Here is a 23,927-nt window from a genome sequence, read left to right on the forward strand (position 1 = left end):
CATGGGGAGCGTTCGTCCGGGGGATGTTTGTCATGGGACTCGTTCCGAAAAGGCCGGTTCGTGAGCCGCGAGCTAGTGAAATGAATGGTTACCGACTTCTATCCGACTGGCGCCTGGCATAGTGGTAGGACTTTAGAGGTAATTAGTACGCACAATAAAGGTGTCTCATAAGCAAAATTGGCTGGCCCTTTCAATAGGGCTGGCACTATAATAAACAAGACCTTTACCTTTATACAATATACTTTATGTCATAAGGAACACATAAAATGAGTAGATGTTTCTTTTTTTTTTTTGTACTGACATCTGACAAAAAATGATACAGTCATGACTGCGACAGCTAAATATCGTATTTCGTTTTTTCTTTATACTTTACTCGATGAAACATTCAAAGGTTTTCATTTAGACATTGATAATATCTACAAAATTTTACAGAAACATGTTTATAACGTGAAGTAAAATCTTTCATGAACGGAAGAGTATTAAACTAGACGATCCTTTCCCGCTAATAACCATCATATAGGAAATATATACTTAGAAATTTTATGTTCCAAATCTGTAAGAAATCCTTTCGCCTAAGGGTGTATGATATGACGCCCTGCATTACTGCTTTTTTTAAATAAAAATTGGAAAATTGCTTTTTTCAAATGGTCATCTTTATTTTTTGAAAGCTTCATCTTGTGGTTAAATAAATGTGAAATAGACGCTTTCCTCTTCCATGCCACTACAACATGATTAAACACGTTTGGTTTTCAAATAAAAATATTATTTCAACCTTTTATTTACAGAACTTCACATTGATTATAATAAATCGATCGAATAAGACACTTAAAACACTGTAGATGCTATTTTAGCAGACGTTCTTACGTCGCATCACGATGCAAGAATTTTTCAAGAGCAACCGTCGATAAAAGGAACCAAACGGGTACATCGCATTAAGGTTTTGACGGTGGTCTAGGGTATAGGTACCCCTTTCTATAGACAAGGACTCTAGCTGTCAGACTACCAATTTCCGTATATCGTTATAATCAGCTACGTTAGCAGTTTTATAAATTTGGAATAACTTTGGAATGTTCACGTCATAGCAATGTCAGTTCATTGTAAACGTCATAATTGTTTATCGTTGCGTAAACAAAAGAAATGTAAATACAGTGATGGTCACCATGATGTCTTGTTTTCACCGGATTTCTCTCTTACATTAATTGTTATCAAATACATTGAAAAAAAAATTTCTTGTTATTTACTTATATTCAAAACTTTAAGTGTTCCCCCTGTCTATTTGTTTTAGCTTTTCTGTCTAAATTATTTTACTATATATTTTAGTGTAAATGCTGTACATTACGGTGAAGAATATTCCTCTTTTATGTTAACTTTGTCTTGGTTTAAAGCCTCCTTCTTACTTTCTATAAACGATATTTTACTGTCCGTGATTATTTCTTCTTTTCTTCTTCCAATTTTACGAGATTATACACAATTAAAAAAGAACTTACGGTTTCCCATCTAAGCTTAAATGTCAAGCTCAATTCAATTTTATCTCGTTAATTTTTTTCAGTAAATCTTCTCAGAAAATAAGCATCTGCAGTGTAATTTCTTTTAACATTTGATTTAATTTGGCAGGTAATGTGTCCAATGAATCTTATTTTGTAGCATAATTTCGTTAGAATCGCTGGGTGGGGCGTGGCGGTCTTCACTTTTCGTTTCTCATAAAACCGACTGTGCTATTATTTTGCTTAGTTCCGTTCTATGCTTCAAATGAATCTCCTTATAGATTTGATTTAAGTAGAAAGATTAATTTTGATTAATCCATTCCTGTACCAATGATTTTAACCAATTCCAATTATGTTAATAGCCGAATCGGATGCTGATTTAAAAGTAAATACGCATGTGTCGATCAAATTTCACTCTAATGTAGATATTTTAAAGTATTTTTGTTGCTTTATTGTGAACTGAGACGTATCAGACAATTAAAATTAAATAGTAATGTACTTGATTCTCAAAAAGCAGGCTAAGATAGAAGTGACGTTAACAAAGAGATTTTTTTGGTAAAAACACATGTTGTTTTTATAAGTCTTCAGCTTTGACTGCCCATGATCTACCTGGTATTTCCAGGAGAAATGTTCCGTTATGAGGACTTTCTTTATCTTAAAGTGGAATTATACGCATTTTTCAAGTAAAAATCCAGAAGAAATAGATGTGTTTGTAAAAAAGGTAGGGGAAATCATAGCTTTTAAACCAATATACCAAAACTTCCTGTCACCAGTACGATATGATTATAACAAATATGACTTTTCTTATTTTGACTGGGGCAGTCTCCCTAAAGATCAAACTGCACGCAAGAGTTGCTTCCTTTCTACTTCAGAAATCTCTACCTATAGGTGAGGGAGATCACTGCATAGAAGACTGAAGAAAATAACTTATTTTATTAGTCCGATTTCCTTATTTCTAACTTCAAATACGTATACAGCATTATTGTTAATTTAACACATTTAAATGCATATGGACCGAACATTGCTTTTATAAAACATTCACCAAAAAACACACTATGTGCAATAAGATGCGCATAATGCCACTTAAAATGAGGATAAAGTGTTAACAGCTTCCATACCGAATATTAAACAAAACATACAAATTTCCTTGCAAGAGTTTCTAAAGATGTTTCTTCCCGCCTATTTTTATATTCACATTTAAGTTACTTTTCTTTGGTACGTATACATGTATAAATATAGTTTAGGTAAATGTACAGTTAGTGTAACTCATCCTGTATGCGAAACAAAATGAAAAATAAATTTGCCATTGCTTATCCACGCCACAGCAAAAATAAATGTTTACTAGGTCATTATACATTAAAGTAAACCTTGATCATAGGAACACGAGATAACAGAAAACATCAGAACACTGATGTATACAAAGACAGTCTACTGCATTTTTGTATCAAACTTTATTTAACTTATGAAATTTATGATGTCCACTAAAAACTCTTATTAAAAATAATGTTTGAAAAATACAAATTTATATGTTTGCCGTGTTGATAATATTACCTTACAACAGAATTAGTGAAGCCATGAAATAAATTATTATTGATAAAAATAGGAAGGACGTGATACATCTTTAATCGAAGTTTTAAATGAAAAATAGCGATAGTTATAAAGTCTCCCACGGGGACATAAATTCGTGTATTTCTAATTTTAGAGATTATGATAAGTAAACAGAAAATTAATTGATTCGTTGGGATTTAAGTTCGAGAATTGACGCAACAACAAAATCCATAAAAAAGTTTGTAATGAATATTACATTTATTTTAAGAAGTTTGTCGAGCGTTTTTACTCAACCGTAGCAGGGTTATTATCATAAATGTATCTATCAAAGTGCAAAAAAATAAAACAAGTGAATGAAGTATTGCCATGCAATACAAAGTCCCCTACTGAAAGGCACCTAACTTTCTCTACTGCAGTATAACATCATGAACTGATATCTGTCAATGATGTATAAACAATATTGTACTATTATATACAATATGTTATAACAACACACCTGGATTAAAATGTGCATATATAAAAACCCACAGTTGTTTTCATATTGAAATGTTTTTGCCGATTATAAAAAAGTTATCATATAAGTTATTTATAGTACCAACAAAGGGAAATTTATCTTAAAAAAAAAAAAATCTATATAATATAAGTCCACAAGAAACTCTTTACCAGGTAGAGATAGGTCAAAATACACCTAAAAAATGGATGTAACATGCATGTTGTACCACAGAAAAGTGATCTCGATTTTTCTCTACGGCCAATAATAAAAAAAGTTACAATAAAATCTATTTATAGTAAAACAAAGGGACGTAATTCTAAAAACAAGGGTGCCTCATGGTGGTGAACATTTGGTCCAAGTTACATCAAAATCCCTCAATGCATGAAGAAGAAATGCTCCGGACAAAGTCATTCTTGAATTTGACCTTTGATCTCTAAATATGACCTTGACCTTAGACCTAGGGGCCTGGTTTTTGCGCATGACAATCCGTCTTATTTTGGTGAACATTTGTGCCAAGTTACATCAAAATCTCTCCATGCATGAAGAAGAAATGCTCCAGACAAAGTCATTCTTGTGTCTGACCTTTGGTCTCTAAGTGTGACCTTGACATTAGACCCTGGGCTTGGGTTTTGCGCATAACATGTTGTCTCATCCAGGGAAATATTTGTGCCAACTGATATCTAAATCCTTTTTTGCATGACAAAGTTTTAGACTGGACAGGAAAAAAATCCTACTGACCTTTGAACTCAAAGTGTGACCTTGACCTTTAAGCTAGGGTACTGGGTGTTGCGCATGACATGTCATCTCATCATGGGGAACAATTATGCCAAGTGATATTGCATTCCCTTGATGGATGACAGAGTTCTGGATCGGACAGGAAAAAAAATTATTGATCTTTGACCTACAATTGTGACCTTGACCTTTGAGCTAAGGGTCCGGGATTTGGCACGACACGTCGTCTCATCATGGGGAACATTTGTGCCAAGTAATATTAAAATCCCTTAATGAATGTCAGAGTTATGGACCGGACACGAAACAGACCCTGTTCATGCTATGTTAACATTTGACTGCTAAGTGTGACCTTGACCTTTGAGCCAGGGGTCTGAAAGTTGTGCATGACACATCGTCTTATTATGAGGTACATTTGTGCCTAGTAATATTAAAATCCCTTCATGGACGGCAGAGTTATAGACCGGACAAGAAAAAAGCCCTGTTGACCTTTGACCTCAAATTGTGACCTTGACCTTTGAGCTAGGGGTCCGGGTTTTGCGCATGACACGTCGTCTTATCATGGGGAACATTTATGCCAAGTAATATTAAAATCCCTTCATGGATGGGAGAGTTATGGACCGGATAGGAAAAAAGCCCTGTTGACCTTTGACCTCCAACTGTGACCTTGACCTTTGAGCTAGGGGTCCGGGTTTTGCGCATGACACGTCGTCTCATCATGGGGAATTTTTGTGCCAAGTAATATTAAAATCCCTTAATGGATGGGCGAGTTATGGACCGGACAGGAAAAAAGCCCTGTTGACCTTTGACCTCCAATTGTGACCTTGACCTTTGAGCTAGGGGTCCGGGTTTTGCGCATGACACGTCGTCTCATCATGGGGAACATTTGTGCCAAGTAATATTAAAATCCCTTCATGGATGACAGAGTTATGGACCGGACACGAAATTGCGGACGGACGGACGGACAGACGGACGGACGGACGGAATGACGGAAAAGCGCATTCCTATAGTCCCCGAAACTGGTTTTCAACCAGTAGGGGACTAATAAACGATGCAAGTCAAATGCATGTTTCGATTTTTCTTGTATTCTGTTTACATGGAAGTCATCTGAATATCAGAACATTATAAACGTGCAAATTAATTTTTTTTCATTACCAATCACGCATAAATAAATTCTTTGACTTTTCCTGCACTTGTAATCATTAATTACTCCCTTTAAGGTGTACGCGTTCTTGCAATAAAATGTTAATGCAACATCGATATTACCAAATGAGTTCTTGTCTGTGAAACTTCCTCCGCTATTTCCGCGTTACTCAGTATTAAATGAATTTAAACAGTCTTTTGTCAGTTTTCTATTTTATTAACATGTCCGCCTGGCCAGGAAATGTCATAACAGATGTAACATAAAATCAAATCCAGGTCAAGATCTTGTAACTTTAGAAAAAAGTTTTTTTTGCAAATATTGGAAACATTGACAATATAATCGATGTGCTAATGGTTCCATACAGAAAGTCATGTATTAATGGCACAAGTATATGGATATTTAATAGAATGTTAATATTGCTGTTTATATCCGAAAGCATCATAAAATTAATGGAATTCATTACATTTTATTTCGTTTCTGCCTTAAGGCCTGTGTAAAAACACAATTACAGTCATTACGGAATGTAACGTCATAACGTGTAAATGATGTAAAAGTAAATCAAGAACATTTGCAGGCCATTTAGCACAATACCAGTAATTAAATGAGAATTTAATTATCAAAAAATTATACTACATGTACATTTTATTTACTGATGCATTTTCTATAGGTTTGGTAGACAAATTAACGTAATGTATGTTTAATAGTTATGAAATGTTAACAAAGGCAATATTTATTCACTATATTGACATGTAAAATGATATGTTCGTCTGTATTTGGAATAGTACCACGATGTCTTAAAATGTGTTATGAACAATTTTGTGCAATGTGTTTCATAAAGCACTTACCCGATGTATCAGCATGCTTAACGTAACTTGGACACGAGATATACGTTCTAGTACCAGGGTCTGTATCTCCGACACATCCGTACCCGTCCCATGTCCGTGGACAAAATGCACCCTCTGATACGTTTCTTTTTGGTGTTGCCAGCTGTTTTTGACAACAAGAAATAGCGGCATGACAACAATCAGACCACCTTTTACAGTCATCTCCTATCAGAGAATTGCAGATAAGATCCCTTGACGTCACATTGTTGACATCAGCAAATACAGAGAAATTGTGTGAATAAATGTCGCTGGCCTTAGTAGGTACGAGTATCCAAGGCTGATATAAATGGGGCTGTAGATCACTTCCAGAGTAGAAAAGATATTTATAACACATTGAACACGAAACCAATCGAAACAAAGCTACCGGAAGTTCAACAAAACGATCCCTACATAGAGCTTGCATTTTTAAAACATTAAAACTTTCACCAACACAACTACAACGAAAGTCTAGTTTATGACACAAATAATCCAATAATGTACACACGATGTTTGAAGTGTTATCTGTGCGTATACATGATTTAAAACATACTTTTGTTTTAACAAGAGATTTCGATAACAATAAACAAATATTTGTGTATCCTCTGATACCATGTTTTCAATAACATTTTCATAAAACTATCAATGTTTACTATTATGTGAAAACATCGTATTACATTTAAAAGTATCTAACCTAAAAGTCTATAAAATTAACCGTGCGAAAAGAGTTATACCCATAAAAAGTAAAATTTGAACCGATAAGCTATTCATTATTTACACAGGTATGCAGCAGCATAACTTTGCATCTAGATAAAACACGGACACATTTTTGCCTGTGACTTAAATAACTGCTGTATATATCTGTCATGTTTTATATTCTCATAAACCATGGCATAAATGTATTACAGCAGCATTGCTTTTTACACATTTTGTGGCATAAATGTGATACAGATATTAACGTACATTACTTTAGCATTGTGAGATAAAAACAAGTATTGTTACGTTACTACAATATTCCATTCAAAACGACAATCCTTTAAATGTAAAAAATATTTGAAATTAATTCAATAAGCCGCCATCAAAATGACACACAGAACGCCAGTTAAATTATTCCAATATATTGCCTATAGCAGCCTTAGCAACGAAGTACCCTTTATTCCCGCCATATGTTATGACTGGTTCAATTAATAAATAATAGTTGTGTTTTCTTTTTTAATTTAAGCGCACATCTTCTTCGCAGTTAGCTTCGGTTTTAGTGTCTCTGTAAACTTAAAATCATCTAGATAAAACCAAATAGTTCTCCAATCAGAAAGCCATATAAGACTGTTATAGCTGTTCCTAGCAGGGAAGAAACCAATAATCCTTTCTTTCATTTCATAACCTCAGGTTAAAAGATTCTCTACTGATTATGTAAAATATCTGCGCAGTATCATAAACCATATTACGAAATTGCTTGATATTTAATGTTAGCAAGATGTAACATAATCATAAATGGATCGTAACTAGAGGCAAACAAGGCGACAGCAAAACCTTCATTGTACTATATCCAGACACACTTATCAGAAGGTATTTATGCATGTAAAAACTAACAATCAATTTCTGTCCTGTAAATACTCTCTAATTATCTCAAATACATTTATTTCTATTCAACTCTGGTATCATCAAACGATTCGATACTTAATAACATATTATTCAGATTTTTTCATCAATAAAATATTCATACAGAGAAACTCCTGCACAATCCCATCTAGCAGCTGTGAATCTGTTTTCAAAGCATATATTTTTTTAAATAATGACAAAGGTGAAACTTGTGTCTTAAACATCGGGAAACAAAGATATTTGACAGATTTTTTAAACTTCAGTTTTGTCTCTTATCCATTCCAAAAGGTTTTCTTTTTATTTCATTACATTTCGTTCAAAATCTGAAATGCGCGTACATCAACATACAGATACACATTGAGCCAACATTTCGATTAATCCTTCTATAGTAGCTTAAAGAGCATAATCAGCCTGAATGCTTTAATTTTAAAAGTTTTGCATTGTACTTATTTTTATCATTCTCTCTCTTGTATTTACTTAGCGTTCAAAGTATTTTAAAATTTGATTTTAATTAGTATGTCTTTAATGCATTGGCGCATACACTGTCATGCCGCCAATTTAGATGTTTTGACTCTAGGTCATCGCCCTTCATTCGACGAGCTTCTTTTCCATGTTTTGTATTTGTATATTAATTAAGTTATTTTATGCACGGGGTGACTTATAAGATATGTTCCCGTTTTCCACACGTATAACAATGAAATCAATTTAATTACGCCTAATTTATAATTTCTTAATGAAGTATTATATCATCAAAACATTTTCAGAAGCTATTTAGATTAATGAATGAAATGTTGAGACATGTTAACAGATTTTGCTTATGATAATGCCTTTGATTATGATTATTAAATATCTTCCTTTTACTAAAAAGCACATTTCTTGTATTTGAGGTAGAACTGCTTGCGTAGTGCCTTTCGATCTAACAATGGTGTTAATATTACGTCTGTGTGCACGAGAAAAACACACTAACAGATAATAGTGTGGTAGTTATCAAAGGCAACATAAACTTGAAAATTAACGGGTTGTTTTGGTATTTCGAAAATAATAACACTTATCCTTTAAGTAGGTAGAATCAATAACAAATTACGTTTTGTCATTTTTTGCAACAGATATACATCGGTAAAAGATTATTCTTTAATAATACTGCAATGATGCAGTGTAACACAAGTTCTTGAAATAAAAACAGTACATATTAGACCTCGAAAGTAGTAGTTAGTCACTCAATGTTGACTAACTTTATCACTGACAAGGGAGTATTTGAAATCAGTAAAATCATCGGTAAAAGATTATTCTTTAATATGACACATGTACCAAATCTCTGATGGCTGTGAATGAATAAATTTGCATCCAGAAAATAGGAAGTGTTAATGCAAAACCGTCAGAAGTTCTAATACTATGAGCAATGATGCAGTGTAACACAAGTTCTGGAAATAAAAACAGTACATATTAGACCTCGAAAGTAGTAGTTAGTCACTCAATGTTGACTAACTTTATCACTGACAAGGGAGTATTTGAAATCAGTAAGTACAATATATCTAATATAAATCCTTAAAACCGCATTCTTGTTTTGGCTTAAATGTTGATTGAATAACATTGGTCAGAATACTTCACAAATTGTTATGCAATGGTTGTTCTGAAAGACATGATACCAGCCACAAAACGTTGTTATAACGGTTCGGAATCACGTGCAAGAAACATCAATAGCAAAATAGTTTCACCTTTTAAAAGTGATATTAAATCACTGCTGATAACATGTATGGAGGTACAAATTTGGTTCAAACACATTCACCGGTTATTTTTACTACTGTATAGCTAGGACAACAACAATAACATAATGTAGATTTATAGCATTCTGTTCTGTAGTTTCATATCTTATTAAATACTTATGCTATTCGCATGCGCCGAAATAAGATTACACTTTATCAAAAGTATTATTCAGACTAATTAAATATTACATGAACATTAAGCTGTTACAAAATCAGATTCAAAACTACAGTACTTAAGTTGTGCTCTGCTAGGAAACACTACACATACAACATTTCTTATTCATTCTTATAATTCAGGTCAATGAAATGTAATTTAAGATTTAATTTTAAATGATCCGCTACGGTTTATAAACGGTTTTAAATAAACCACGCCTAGCGTGCGAACAGACAGTATGCAAGAGATCTTATAATCTGATATATATATAAAATAGCACGTTAATCTGTGTATGAAACACGTTATTCGGTGTATGGTAATACCATATTATTGTATAGGATAATAACAGTCCTCCTTTCTCTTGCACATGATATGAAGCAGACATAACTGCCATTCAGTATAGTATTTTCGGAAAGGCCTTCTAAAAAATGGAAAACATACACAAAGCAGGAACAAATAGTATGTTAACTAAAACAATTATTTTACGACACTGACGAAATAGTCAAAATGTCTTAAATAACCTTGAAAGCGAAGACTATATGAGCCGCGACATGAGAAAACAAACACAGCGAATTTGCCCAGGCTGGTCTGGATCCATGCTGGTCGCAAATGCAGTATGTTGGTTTTCTCATGTCGCCGCTCATATGTGTAAGTAAACAATATCATCATAATCCAATTTTAATCATGAGAAAGTTGGAGAAGGTAAACATCCATTAAAAACTAGTTAAACTTATCCTACAGAAGAGACAATTTATGTTTAAAATCTATAAGTATATCTCTTACGGCTGCCAAATGACAAGTTCAGTGCCACTAAGGCTGGTCAAAGGCGATCATGAAACTAGCATCATGCACCCTAAGCAGTTGATATCCTCTTAAACACCAATTAAGAAGCTAATGCTGTTCTATACAAGGTAAACGTTGCACAACTTTGATATTAAAACAAAGTTTTTATACTACTTTTAAACGTTGTCCAATTATAACATTCTCAAAAATATGCGTAAATTATTCAGATAAAGACTTTTCAACGATAAACTAGAATGTGCAAAGCTTTTACGATTTAGATGTACTAAAACTGTTTTGTTTTTCACAAATCTTTTAACTTATCTTGAAAATTTAGATAGTGATGTAAGTGTTATAGTGTGTCCTGTTATGCTTTAAATTCATCTCGTTTGTCTTGTATTTGGTAAAGAAAGTACATTAACTACTGTTACCAAGACAAGAACAACCGGAACGCTCAGATGCTTCAAAAACAAATCACAAAAAATGTGAAGTGAATTCTGTTATCTATCAAAATTGAAATAGGTTGAATAGAGTGATAATATTTAGAGTCAAAAGCACATATTTACCATTAGGTAGAATAAATGAATTGATGGCATCGCCATCCTTAATTATGAAACTCGTTTATATTCATCCTTAATCATGAAACTCTTTTATATTCATGTTAAGGTTAATTAGTATTTTGTGCAAAATAATTGCAATGTTATCAGATGAGTATTAGTATTAAAAAAAACTATATTAATTTCCAAAGATGACTTAACCAATATCAGTTATTAGCGACAGACAGGCACAATAAACCGTGTAAGAAGTTTTCTTTATGATAATAGATACAAATAACGAATCTGATACTTTCTTTTCTTTCCACACTTATGTTCTTCTAATTAAGAGTTTCTGTGATTAACACCTTCTTATGTGCATGTCAAAGATGTTTATATGATTATATATGTGACTGTCACAGTTTCAGTTTTTCATCACACTTGCATTCAAAGTCTGTCACGATACAGGAAGTTTGTTCAGGAAATACAACTGTTGCCGTACATAACTGAAGAATCAAGAAATAATGAAATGTAAGTGCACTTAATTGCTTAAAAATTAGAAGTGCAAAATCTCTTATACTACCCTGTCGGACACTTAAACTCAACAAAACTTTCACTATTTTATTTTGTCGTAATGAAGCCGGAAACCGTGATTTCCGGTTTATTTATTGCCTTACATTTCAAGTAAAAACAGCATCTCGATTTATAAATCTAAGGTCCACAGAAGAAATAATTCTTGTAGTAAGTAGTAATATCAAGTATCATTACGTGTAATTCACCACATCGATTCTAACAATTCTATTCAGCGATGTCAAGACTCATTATTTTGGAAATATTTTTCTCTAGGAATCATCAAATAGATGTACAAGTTAGCAGACATTGCCTTTATATGCGTAATCGGAAATGAAAAAGGAAAAGAAATATTCCCAAGTTGTAAAATTTAATTTAGGCAGGCTTGGGAAGAAGGTGAAGACTTGCAGTGCAATAAATACGAAAGTTTTGAAATGATTCCAGTTCGATTCTTAAAACAGTATCTGCGCTGCAAGCGTGCGTCGCTAAAAATGATAATATTTTGTCTACGGCTTCGTCAACAAAGAAATACTCCTTTTGTACATAAAAAATTTCTCGAACCCTACCTTCCTTATTAACTTGACAAAAGTGATGGAATTTTAAATATGTTTAAACAATCGGAATGAATTTGTCAGTAAGGCCATTGTATATATACAAGTCAAATTAAGCACAATATTGTATCAATTTTAGAATCCACCGTATATGATACAGCGCTAAAGACAAGTATAAAAATATAATTAATTTTCATCAACATCTAGACTTCAAGGCTATGAAATCAAAAATATCATACACGGTCAGCGCTCATTACCACAGTTATCGAAGTTATTGCATCATAGCGGTTAGTATTCTTTGCCTGTTTTAAAGTCAGTAGGTACATACGGTCATGAAAACAAATAGATATTACATCTGTTTTTCGTCTGTTAAACAGAAAACGACCGCTTCGCTAGAGAACCAAATTGTCAGTGTCGGCAATACAGGTCTAACCAAACGGTAAACTTCTATATTTAATTTTAACTACCAAGTTGACTTAATTTCTTCTAATAACCCACATTTTATGAACTGTCTTGGAATAAATGAATTCAAGCTGTCAACGTTTATTTTCTGCAATATTTTTGACCCTTTGCATTAAGGTAAATGTATTATTATCTTCAGAATGATAAACATTTCCTGAGTTCCTTCTCTTCATACATTAAAGAGTGACAGAATGTTTCAAAGGGACCAAAGATGCTGAAGATGTTTCCTGCATATGGTTTGTTTTGCTGTTGTACATGTTAACCTAACTTGTGTCTTCTGACCAAGAATGACTCGCATCTCAATCAAAACTTGGCAAGAGATGTCAACACGAGTGATAATATGAAAGATTAACATCTGGTTCAAAGACATCATTTTATATGTATACCACATCTGGTATAACAACCTCTAGAATCTAGAGAGAAAAAATATGGACATACGGCTGTGATAAGCCTAAATGGATTTCAATGAGAATAGTGGCAAAAACTATTTATAAGTATCTGAATCTGGATAAGAAAGACCAACATTACTATCAAACTACCATCAAACAAAATGATATTGAAACTTACTGTCAATAAGATTTCCACCGTTTTGTTTTAGGAACATTTTACCTTCACGGTCATTATTTTCTATCGATGTTCTTAAGATGGTTAACAATTCTAGCGAAGTCTGAATTATATTGTTATACAATATCAAAGCATTCAACACTTCTAATTCTGCCAAGAAACAAAATTATAGATAAAGTTGTGCAAGATCAGCTGCTAATGTAACTAAAGCTCTAAGAGCTATCTTCAAATAGCATTCAGTTTCTTCAAATATTTTTGTTAGACAGTTGAACAGACTGTTTTTGTACATAAATACTGTATACAATCAAAATTTGCATGATTACCATATTGACAATCAAACTAAAATATCATATTCATAACGAGGTAAATTGTATTCGAGTCACAAAAAGTACAGACATCAGCTCTAAAAACGAAATACTTTGGCAACATCTCAAAACTTCTAGTTGATATTGCTGATATTCGGAAATGTACATGATATACTTCACATTTTGTCATGAACGCAAAAACCTTTGCTTGTATACTTATAGATCTTTTGAAGGTTATTAACCTTGTTTTTCAACGTAACATGTTGAACATGCATTGATAAAATTAAAAAAAAACATTATAAGTGTATTGGAGAACAAGTAAGACGTTATCACTTTAAAATTTAAACATACAACTCGGCGTCAGGCAAGCTGTATGGTGTACATTGAATATTTAACAACCTCCTTCAGGTTACATCGCACTAAATAGCTGTTCTTCTTTATTCTATATAAAATTGACATATTTCCAATGGCCGCAGCACACATCAGGTACCATTTTAATTGTCTGTAACTTACATTTTCTTGAAGAATATTGTCAGTGCTAAATAAAAATCAAAAGAAAAGCGGGGGTCATGTTTGATACAAGAAAAATATTTTCAGTCACAAATTGCAAAATCAGTTAAAAATGAGACCCCAAATTGTAGTGGTGGTGTATGATCTACGTTTCCATGAAAGAAAAATCTGTCATGTTATTATTTCATTATGAAAATGCACTTACATTTCAAGCATAGATCTGTCATGTGATTTAAGCAAAACAATTGCCAAGAAAAAAGCCCTACAGAGCAAAAAACTGAAGACTACTTGTATCCGCCATTATGCCATTACCATTTTTTGCGCCATTTTCCTATTTAGTGTCTGTATGCCTTTAACGGATGTTATCAGTCATATAGCCATTTTTAAGTCATATTTTGTATGTAATAACCTAATATCCAGTGATAGAATCACATATGTATGAAAATAGGCTTTGAAACTATTACTAAAGCATTCAACTTGATATTAGAAGAAATTCGGAAGTCTACAAATTATCATCAAGGCAGTCGCTGGACCTGTTGGTTAGGCCAATTATCATAGACTTTGTGTTAAACAGCTTGTTTTTAATATATCAAACTTGAACAAATTCAACGCACACTTTTGACAGATATAACGCGTGTGCTGCATCAAGTCTCGTTAGAACTAACGACCAAAATTTAAACTATTGTTAACACAGTGCAAAGAAGATGTATTTCTGCATCTCTGCAACAACATAAGAAATAACTATTTGTATTTGCACTCCTTCTATCGATATGTTAATTGTCTCAGAAGTCTACAAGCATCATTAAAACGGGAAATTATTCAAAACACACTTTTATTATAGAGGTAAACTTGTCCTTTTCTGAGTTTCGATCTCTCATCAATGTCCTTTTATTGCATTTAAAATTGAATACAGTCAGTTCAAATGATTCGTTTAGATATTTTTCTCGCAAGAACAATTAGTTAAAGAAGGAGAAAAAAAGAAACAAGTCATAATAAAGTTGCGGTTCTTACGCTTTGAATTGCCGTGTTTTTCCATTAAGTATTATAGGTTTTATTAAATATTTATTTTACCTTTTGATGTATATTTCGGTACGAACAGAAGTGTGACGGATGGACGAACGGATAATGCAACTGCCATATTTGGCTTTCATTTAAAAAGCATTAAAATCATGAATAAAAAGCGTATTTAGAGCTGAAGATCTCAAGTGCTCCTCAGTGCATTATTTCCTAATTGGTGGACAGTCGCGTATAACCATCGATCTTCAGTCAGCCAGATGGATGAATTACTTACTTAAAGAATTTTTCAACCAAAGCGAGGTTTCAAAACATCGGCGATCGGAACGTGATTTGATGTCAGCAACAATAACCACAAGGCCACGAAGATGCAGGTATAAATAGACATAACCCGCGGACTTAACTCAATAGGGAGAGCGCAGATCTACCGATTGTGGTCGCGAGTTCGGCGGACCGTATGTTCTTCGTGGCGATTTGATAAAAGAAATTGTGTCTGATATCAAGACCACCAAGAATATATAATTGAGGTAAAGATTGTCTTTTATGATAGTAAAAACAGTTCTCTTCTTACACCGAATTTGCATTACAATGTTGGCAAATTCCTCATCACAAGAATGGCCTCGGTGTTTTAAGTTGGAGTTGTAAGCTGCTTATTGAGTGGTCGCTATTCATAAATATTTCCTTACGTCTATTAAATCCCTTCGATACTAAGTAAACATGGTCAGTGGTAAATGAGAGTGTCAAGAGGCCAGACAATTATGAAAACTAGGTATCATTTCGATACACATGTTTCATCGTGCTGTCTTTGAATTTGTTATTTATCTGAAAGAAAATATGTTTTAAATGGAAATATTTGAACTGATCACTGTCAGAAATTTGAAATAATACTTTAAATCATATTGTTTCTATCCTGAGTTTGTTAAAACTTTGTTTAATTACTATCGAGTATTCAATATAAACGCATGTTTCAATAGATGTTTTGCGTATAAAAGAGGTAAATGTTCATATCGTGTCTAAGCATAATATACGTCTTTGTTATATAACAGATCAAATACAGCTCTTTAGATGGCGAAGTTAACGAGAATGTTATTTATCTCAAGAATAAAATTGATTTGTTCACCGACAATAACAACGCTCGGCAATTTATGACCTATCGTGACAATATTTTTTTAGATTTTATTGAAACAGCTATTGTTCTGGTTGCTCTAGTTACGTAATGCTTTTATTCTTCCCTCTTCAATTTATGACAGCATTATTGTATTGTGTTTATCGAAATAAAATACAACTTTCGCCCAAACATCTGGCGAATTCCACGCCGTATATATTGTATATCAGAATATATTTTCTTGATTTTTTATCTACAAAATGTCATATTATTAACGTATTGCGAAAATTTCTGAGGACTGGCTGCAGAGCTTTCAACAGACACTAAACTGATAAAATTAATGTTTTCAGGCGTTAATTGAGGATTCCGTTTTCTCTTTGACCCTATGTCCAGTGTATGGACTGATATTGAACTTCGTGACATAGTTTTATATACAAATACTTTTTTGTTTTATAACAAAATATCATATTTCATTGCTTTCACTACTATCACTGCTGCTGTTATTCTATACCTATTTTATCTATCCAATCGCGAACGTTCATTTGCAACACGTGACCGTACAATATATTACAGTATTTGGATGCACGTACGTACAAACATCCTGTATTTTCTGTATTTGGACGCACGCGCGTACAAAAAATCCTGTATTTTCTGTATTTGGACGGTTCAACAGTCCCATGTTAAACATACGATAAAGCCCGAAACACGTGAAAATGTTCCGAATGTTAATCGGATGAAGTAGGCGCTATATGTACAGAGTTTGATTATGCGTCTTGAAATCTGGATTTACTTTGAGTTTTTTTTTTTGTTTACAACACACAAAAACGATTCAAGGGATAACAATGCTATTTGATTTTGATATTAAAACGTTCGTTAATAATCAAAAACTTAAAAATACTGTAAAAAGGATCATCAGACGTTGGAATATTTGAAAAGTCGATAAAAGAAGCCGTTCCGGACGAAACCTAGAAATTGGTTTCAGCCCTGACTGTCTGAATAGCTACCTCAGCAGCTTTTATTTAACGGTTAAGAAACAAAATGGAGAAGATTATGAATGGCAGCGGACGGGCGGTCAGCATCCAAAACATGTCTGCTCTATAATTCAGTTTTCGTCGGATCTTCACCAAACTTGCCGACAATGTGACAATGTTTGTGGGCATTACATCTCGGCCAATTTCGATAAATTGTACAAGGCACTCTTTGATTATAGTCCTTGAATTACTCGAAAAACGGGGAATTTAGCCTTGTCCGCTCTTTTAAGTCGAACAGCTTTCATCCGATCCTTACCAAACTTGCTGACAATGTTTGTGGGCATAATATCTCAGCCAAGTATTATTGCCACCCAAATCGCCAAATGGTTGTTGTAGGGAGGTTGCACCATATACTTTTTTAATGATGATACGCAGAAAAAACAACATTCAATGAATTAAGTATATTACTTATGAAGTGAAATAAATATAGAATAAAAATGTTATTTAAGGTCTAACATTGTTCTGTATAATATATATTTGCACTCATACCAAGCTGGGAAAAACTAGAAAAGGCAGGAATACAATATTCATTGAAACATTTTAATTTAAACTATTATCATAGTAAGATAAAATAGATATAGAATAAAAAGGTTATTTAACATTGTACTGTACAATACGAGATATATTTGGACTCGTACCCAGCTGAGAAAACCATATTTAACTCGCCTAGCGGCTCGTCCAATATGGTTTTCTCAGCTGGGTACGAGTCCAAATATATCTCCGTATTGTACAGAACAATGTTAAATAACCTAATATTATTGTCCAAAAAATGCAAAACCTTTAAAGTAATGGACAACTGGCACTTTTGTCTGTTTTCTCCGTATGCGAATTCTCATTCTTCGGTTGTTGTGAAAAATATTTTTCTGTTTTGGCCGAAGGATTCCGAAATCACATACGGAGGATACGTAACCGCCCGGAAATTGCCGACTGTCATCACGGGCCCATTAGCATGGGACTATATGCTCTATCATATATACACGAACAACTCATCAGTTTCTCAAACTGTAAAACGTATAAACCCGTAGAAAACACATCTTGCTTGGTCAAAAATTATGGAATTAGAAATACTTAGTAAGAAAGCGTTTGTGAATATTTTGCCTATATTTTCAGGCGCGATCAAATTGACGAGGCAATTTATATGTCAATTTTAAATAATATTGCGTTAATTATTTGTTAGATAATCGTTACTATTTTCCCAACGTTAATATAATGTAACAAATATGCGGTTTGTTCTTTTCGCCTTTAAATTATCCCATCTTACAGTAGTTACTAAAGACGCATATCATATCCAATTTTTTTAGATGTTGCCCTACAGTGTTGTTATATCTTACTTGCCTTTTTATCTATGTAAGTTAGTTGTGTGCTTGTCTTTTGTATATGAGCCGTGCCATGGGAAAACCAACATAGTGGGTTTGCGACCAGCATGGATCCAGACCAGCCTGCGCATCCGCGCAGGCTGGTCTGGATCCATGCTGGTCGCTTTTAAAGCCTATTGGAATTGGAGAAACTGTTAGCGAACAGCATGGATCCTGACCAGACTGCGCGGATGCGCAGGCTGGCCTGGATCCATGCTGGTCGCAAAGCCACTATGTTGGTTTTACCATGGCACTGCTCATATGAGTGTCTGTGCTGCTGTGGTTTACGTTTTAGGATAACTGCGATTAAGAAACGTAGCGTTCCCTTTTGTATATTCATCCTTGTTCCACTTTCCCATTCAACCCCTTTCTACCCGCTTCCTTTCCCTTTTTTTCTATATTTTGCATAACTTAAAAATTTACTTGTTGAATTTTTTAAATAACCCGTCTATAATATATTTCCGTTACAGCTTCTTTTTGTTGTAGGCCTACTTTGCAAATGCGTGGCTCTGAGGCTGTTTGTGGTGCTCTGTGCTCCTTACCTATTATCTTCTGATGTGTTGCAAAATGTTTGTGTAATGACGAGAATTTCTTGATTAGCATTACACCAACGTATAATATTTACGCGAGGATGAATGTTTGCGAGGTAAGAGTCACCCGTGAATATAGCAAGAATTAAATCCTCGTCAATAATTCACCTTTTGTAGTTTCACTTGAACGACAGTGAAAATAGGAAATTTCAAAAGAAGAAAAATACCCAAGAAAGAGTATGGCAATAAGTCTTAATCATGCATTTAATGGTATCAATATTACGGATGTTGTAAATTAACTATGTCTATTGAGAAATAAAAATATATTCAAAAATAAAATATTGGTTATCTGTTTCTCTTTTTTTATATAAAGTTGTCTTTTAAATTGAATTGCTTCGCTACAAAATCATAAACAGTAGCACAAATCAAATACCACTGAATGTTGTTTATTCAATGTATTAAGGCTCAATATAGATTATAAATATAACTATACATCCTTTCAACTATGGTGGGCCTAGCTAATTGCCCTTCGGGGAAGAGCTTCTTACTTATGTTCCACGGTTGTTTCAGTATTAATGTATTGCTTTGAAATGTTAAGTATTACATTGTTTTAGCATGGCGGTAACATCTTGTAACACAAGTGAATGTCCTCTAGACCGTATTAACAATGAACAGATGTGATCACAATATTGTTTTGCAATTCAATTCAGTGTTTGTTCAAAGGTTTAAATTGATACAAAATAACTTCAATATGAACGTTTTTGTAGAGTGACATTTCTCGAAAATTATGGGAAATATCCATGTACTGATTTACTTTGCGAATACGTGCCCGTGAAATGTATGATAAATCAAAAATAAAGCACCTTCATTTAACATTCTTCGTGAAATATTCATAATTTGAAACATATGCTTATCTAAATGGAAACATGCGTTATCGTGTTCCTAAGAATAAATTCATAAAAATGTAAGAAGACAATGACTCTTTTTATAACCCCTTTCAGCTTCTGTTAATGGTTCGAAACCTTTTACCTGTAAAATTGTAATCATGAATATTTGCAAATACTGCATGATTTTCCCATAAATTATTTATAAACGATTATCACTATGTACCAAACATTCGAATTTCGATGAGTATCTCGTACAGTGAAATAACAAAACAAATAGAAAGGGATATTAATAAACATTAAACTACTGATGCAAAGTATGTGTTCTTTTTCTAATTTAAAGCATTTAAAAGATACATATTTCAGACCAATTCACGTCTGCAAGTATGTTAATACATGTTTATGGTAGATTACTAGTATCTCGTTTTACTTTATCAGTTGGAAATACGTAGACTAAGTCAAGATTAGTCTGCATCACCATAGTGGTAAGTACACTAGCCTTATTCTCTATTCTTTTGATAGGCAGTTATGCTAACATAGATTCTTTATTTTTTCTGAGTGAGAACATGTCAGAAATCTATCTAAATAGGTATTCTTTTCTGCAGAAACTCTACATAAATGGTTTAAATGCTTAGCAAGTCTGCCTTGAAATCGTTCCGTCTAAAATCATAAAATGTTCATCATAACTGTCAGACTACAAATAAGAAACTGTAACAAGAGGGCCAAGATGGCCCTAGGTCGCTCACCTGATAAATACACCATAACAGTGTAAACATGTTTGACATAGTGATTCCATGGAAACAAATATTCTGACCAATTTTCATTAAGATAGGATCAAAAATGTGGTCTCTTAAGTGTAAACAAGCATTTTCTTCAATTTGACCTAGTGACCTAGTTTTTGAGCTAAGATGACCTACGTTCGAATTTGACCTAGATTTGATCAAGGCAACCATTCTGACTAAATTTCATCAATCTTGATTAAAAAATACAGCCTCTATCGCATACAAAACGTTTTTCTTTGATATATCCTAGCGACCTAGTTTTTGACCCCAGATGACCCATACTCAAACTTGACCGTTATTTCATCAAGGCTAGCATTCTGACCAAATTTCATGAAGATCAATTGAAAAATACAGTCTTTATTGCATATACAAAAGTTTTTCTTTGATTTGACCTAGTGACATAGTTTTTGACCACAGATGACCCATATTCTAACTTGACCTAGATTTCGTCAAGGCAATCATTTTGACTAAATCTTACGAGAACCCAGTGTAAAATGCAGCCCCTATTGCATACACAAGGTTTTTCTTTAATTTGACCGGGTGACCTAGTTTTTATCTCATATGACCCATATTCAAAATCCATCTAGATTTCATACAGACAAACATTCTGATTAAATTTCATGAAGATCCAGTGTAAAATGCAGCCCCTGTTGCATACACAAGGTTTATATTTGATTTGACCTAGTTTTTAATTCCTAATGACCCATATTCAAACTTGACCTAGACTTTATCAAGACAACCATTCTGACCGAAATTCATGAAGATCAATTGAAAAATACAGCCTCTATCGCACACACAAGGTTTTTCTTTGATTTGACCTAGTGACCTACTTTTTAAACCCAGATAACCTATTTTCAAACTCGGCCTAGATTTCATCAAGGTTATCTTTCTGACCAAAATTCATGAAGATAAAATGAAAACTACAGCTTCTATCGCATACACAAGGTTTTTACTTGATTTGACCTAGTGACCTAGTTTTTGACCCCGGGTAGCCCATTTTCAAACTTGGCCTAGATTTCATCAAGGTTATCATTCTGACAAAATTTCATGAAAACCAATTGAAAAATACAGCCTCTATCGCATACACAAGGTTTTTCCTTGATTTGACCTAGTGACCTAGTTTTTGACCCCAGATGACCCATTTTTAAACTCGGCCTAGATTTTATCAAGGTAATGATTCTGACTAAAATTCATGAAGGTCAGTTGAAAAATACAACCTCTATCGCATACACAAGCTAAATGTTAACGGACGACAGACGACAGACGACGGACGCCGGACATCGAGTGATCAGAAAAACTCACCTGAGCATTGCATAAAAATTTCCAGACAAATAGACAGTCTATACAAATCCTTGTTTCCATTTTTCGCACTAGATTAGTGTAATCTCGCAAAATACACCATACGTATTGGCATTAACGACACACTGACAAAAATATGTCATATGGCGGCCTTCCAGCTGCTTTTAATCGTGGTGGAAGACCCCATATGTCATTCCGGGCATAATTTTGTGTGTTTAATGACAACGATCGTACCAAAACGGCGACGGAACCCCCTTATATATCATACCAGCGTAGCACTCATTCGTACACATAAGAAAGAGCAATCTTCTCAACCCATCATTTTAATTCCAGCAGGGCCCGTATTCATGAAGTTTGAAATGTCATAACTTTGTTTGACATGTCTTGAGCTGCAATATACACATTCATTCACAGCTGCATATTCATATGTTCAATTTGTCATAACATTCTTTCTGGAAAATGTTCTCTTATGTATTTATTATACAAATAGCAAAACTAAAACTTTAGATTTTGAAACCAAGTCTTTATTTCAAACATAAATATGATCACTCATATTAGATAATAAAACGATTATGTTAAATATTACCTATTAATAAATGGTCGAACAAGATGAAACATTGCTTAACTCTGACACTCTAAACATATTTCTAAAAACGAAAATAATTAATAATCGCCTGAATTTTCGGCGGTTATCAAATTAGAATTCTACAAAAATCACATGTAGATAAAGGCATACGCACAAAATCTAACAGTCAATATTGATAAAGCATTAATTTGATTGCATCTGATTATGTTATTTTCTAGTGGCGTTAATGGTGAAGTTAATTTACGTTTTTGTAAGTCCATTGAATGACGATATCTAAACCTGCCACTTGTATGACCTTTTTTTATTACTAAGATATTGGCCGTTTGTGTTTGTCAATAAACCAAATTACAGAGTTTTAATTATAAACTGAAGATGCTCTTATGTTGTAAAATGTGCCATTTGTCTAACATTGCAACTCAATCATTTTCATAAAGAATTGCAAACCATTGTCAGAAAGATTGTGTGCGTATGCCTTTATCTACATGTGCTTCTTGCAAAATTCTAATTTGTCAGAAATACGGTGCATATGACTTTTTAGGTAGAGCTTATACTCTGTTTGATACCAGTAAAATTAAGAACAAACAGATACATGATCAAACTGCTGTGGCAAGTAATAAGATTTATTGATCATGAGTTTGGAATGTACATCGTTCCACACCCATCCCGCCCCACAACATACGCACACTATCAACCCCGCTCCCACGCAAATTTCCATCAAATAAAAATGAATGAAGGACCATAGACCTTCTCAGACAAAGGATTTCCATACGTCCTCTAAAACGATATAAAAAGACTGTCTTGGAGGTGATTAAGGAACTAAGGGAAACATACCAGGAAATTGTTTTCAATAAAGGTTATCGAACGAGCAAACCCTTCAAAAGTTGTAGCATATGCTGGTAAATTGGACTCCACAGTTAAGGGGGAGGGGTAGAAAAAATTCAAAATTTAACTCAAAGAAAAATGAAACTTTTATATGGCCGCCATACGTCACATGAAAATTCTTCCACATAACTTAAATACATTCTTCAGGATGCAGTTGAATTGAGATATAGACAAAATATTCAACATTTACCCTTATCTATGAATTGTTATACGTTACAGATGCAATAATCAAGAGTGAGTTATTCTTCTATATTTAATTTGTTGTAAACGTCTGAGCTAGAGAAAAGAAACATTCCTCATAATAATGTTTGCAAATATTAGACAAATGTTTTGCTGACTACCACTTGCGACTGCAAGTTGTACACGATCCTAACAGACATATAGACGTTCACAGCTGACAAATTCAATCA

General features: G+C 33.5%; 1 protein-coding gene across 5 annotated transcripts in view; it reads right to left on the reverse strand.

Moving 5' to 3' along the window:
• LOC123532362 (calcitonin gene-related peptide type 1 receptor-like) overlaps positions 1 to 23,927 on the reverse strand; it is a 199,788-nt gene that overhangs the window by 37,690 nt on the left and 138,171 nt on the right. The window contains exon 1 of one of the 5 annotated variants that reach the window (XM_045313784.2): positions 6,244 to 7,413. The exons of the other annotated variants lie outside the window; for them this stretch is intronic. Coding sequence (XP_045169719.2) covers positions 6,244 to 6,685 — 442 coding nt within the window. The 5' untranslated portion in view covers positions 6,686 to 7,413. Of the gene's footprint in view, positions 1 to 6,243; positions 7,414 to 23,927 lie in introns of those variants that run through there. 5 annotated transcript variants of the gene reach the window in all.

This window comes from Mercenaria mercenaria, chromosome 11 (genome assembly GCF_021730395.1).
Source record: "Mercenaria mercenaria strain notata chromosome 11, MADL_Memer_1, whole genome shotgun sequence".
In the NCBI taxonomy this organism is placed as follows: Eukaryota; Metazoa; Mollusca; class Bivalvia; order Venerida; family Veneridae; genus Mercenaria; species Mercenaria mercenaria.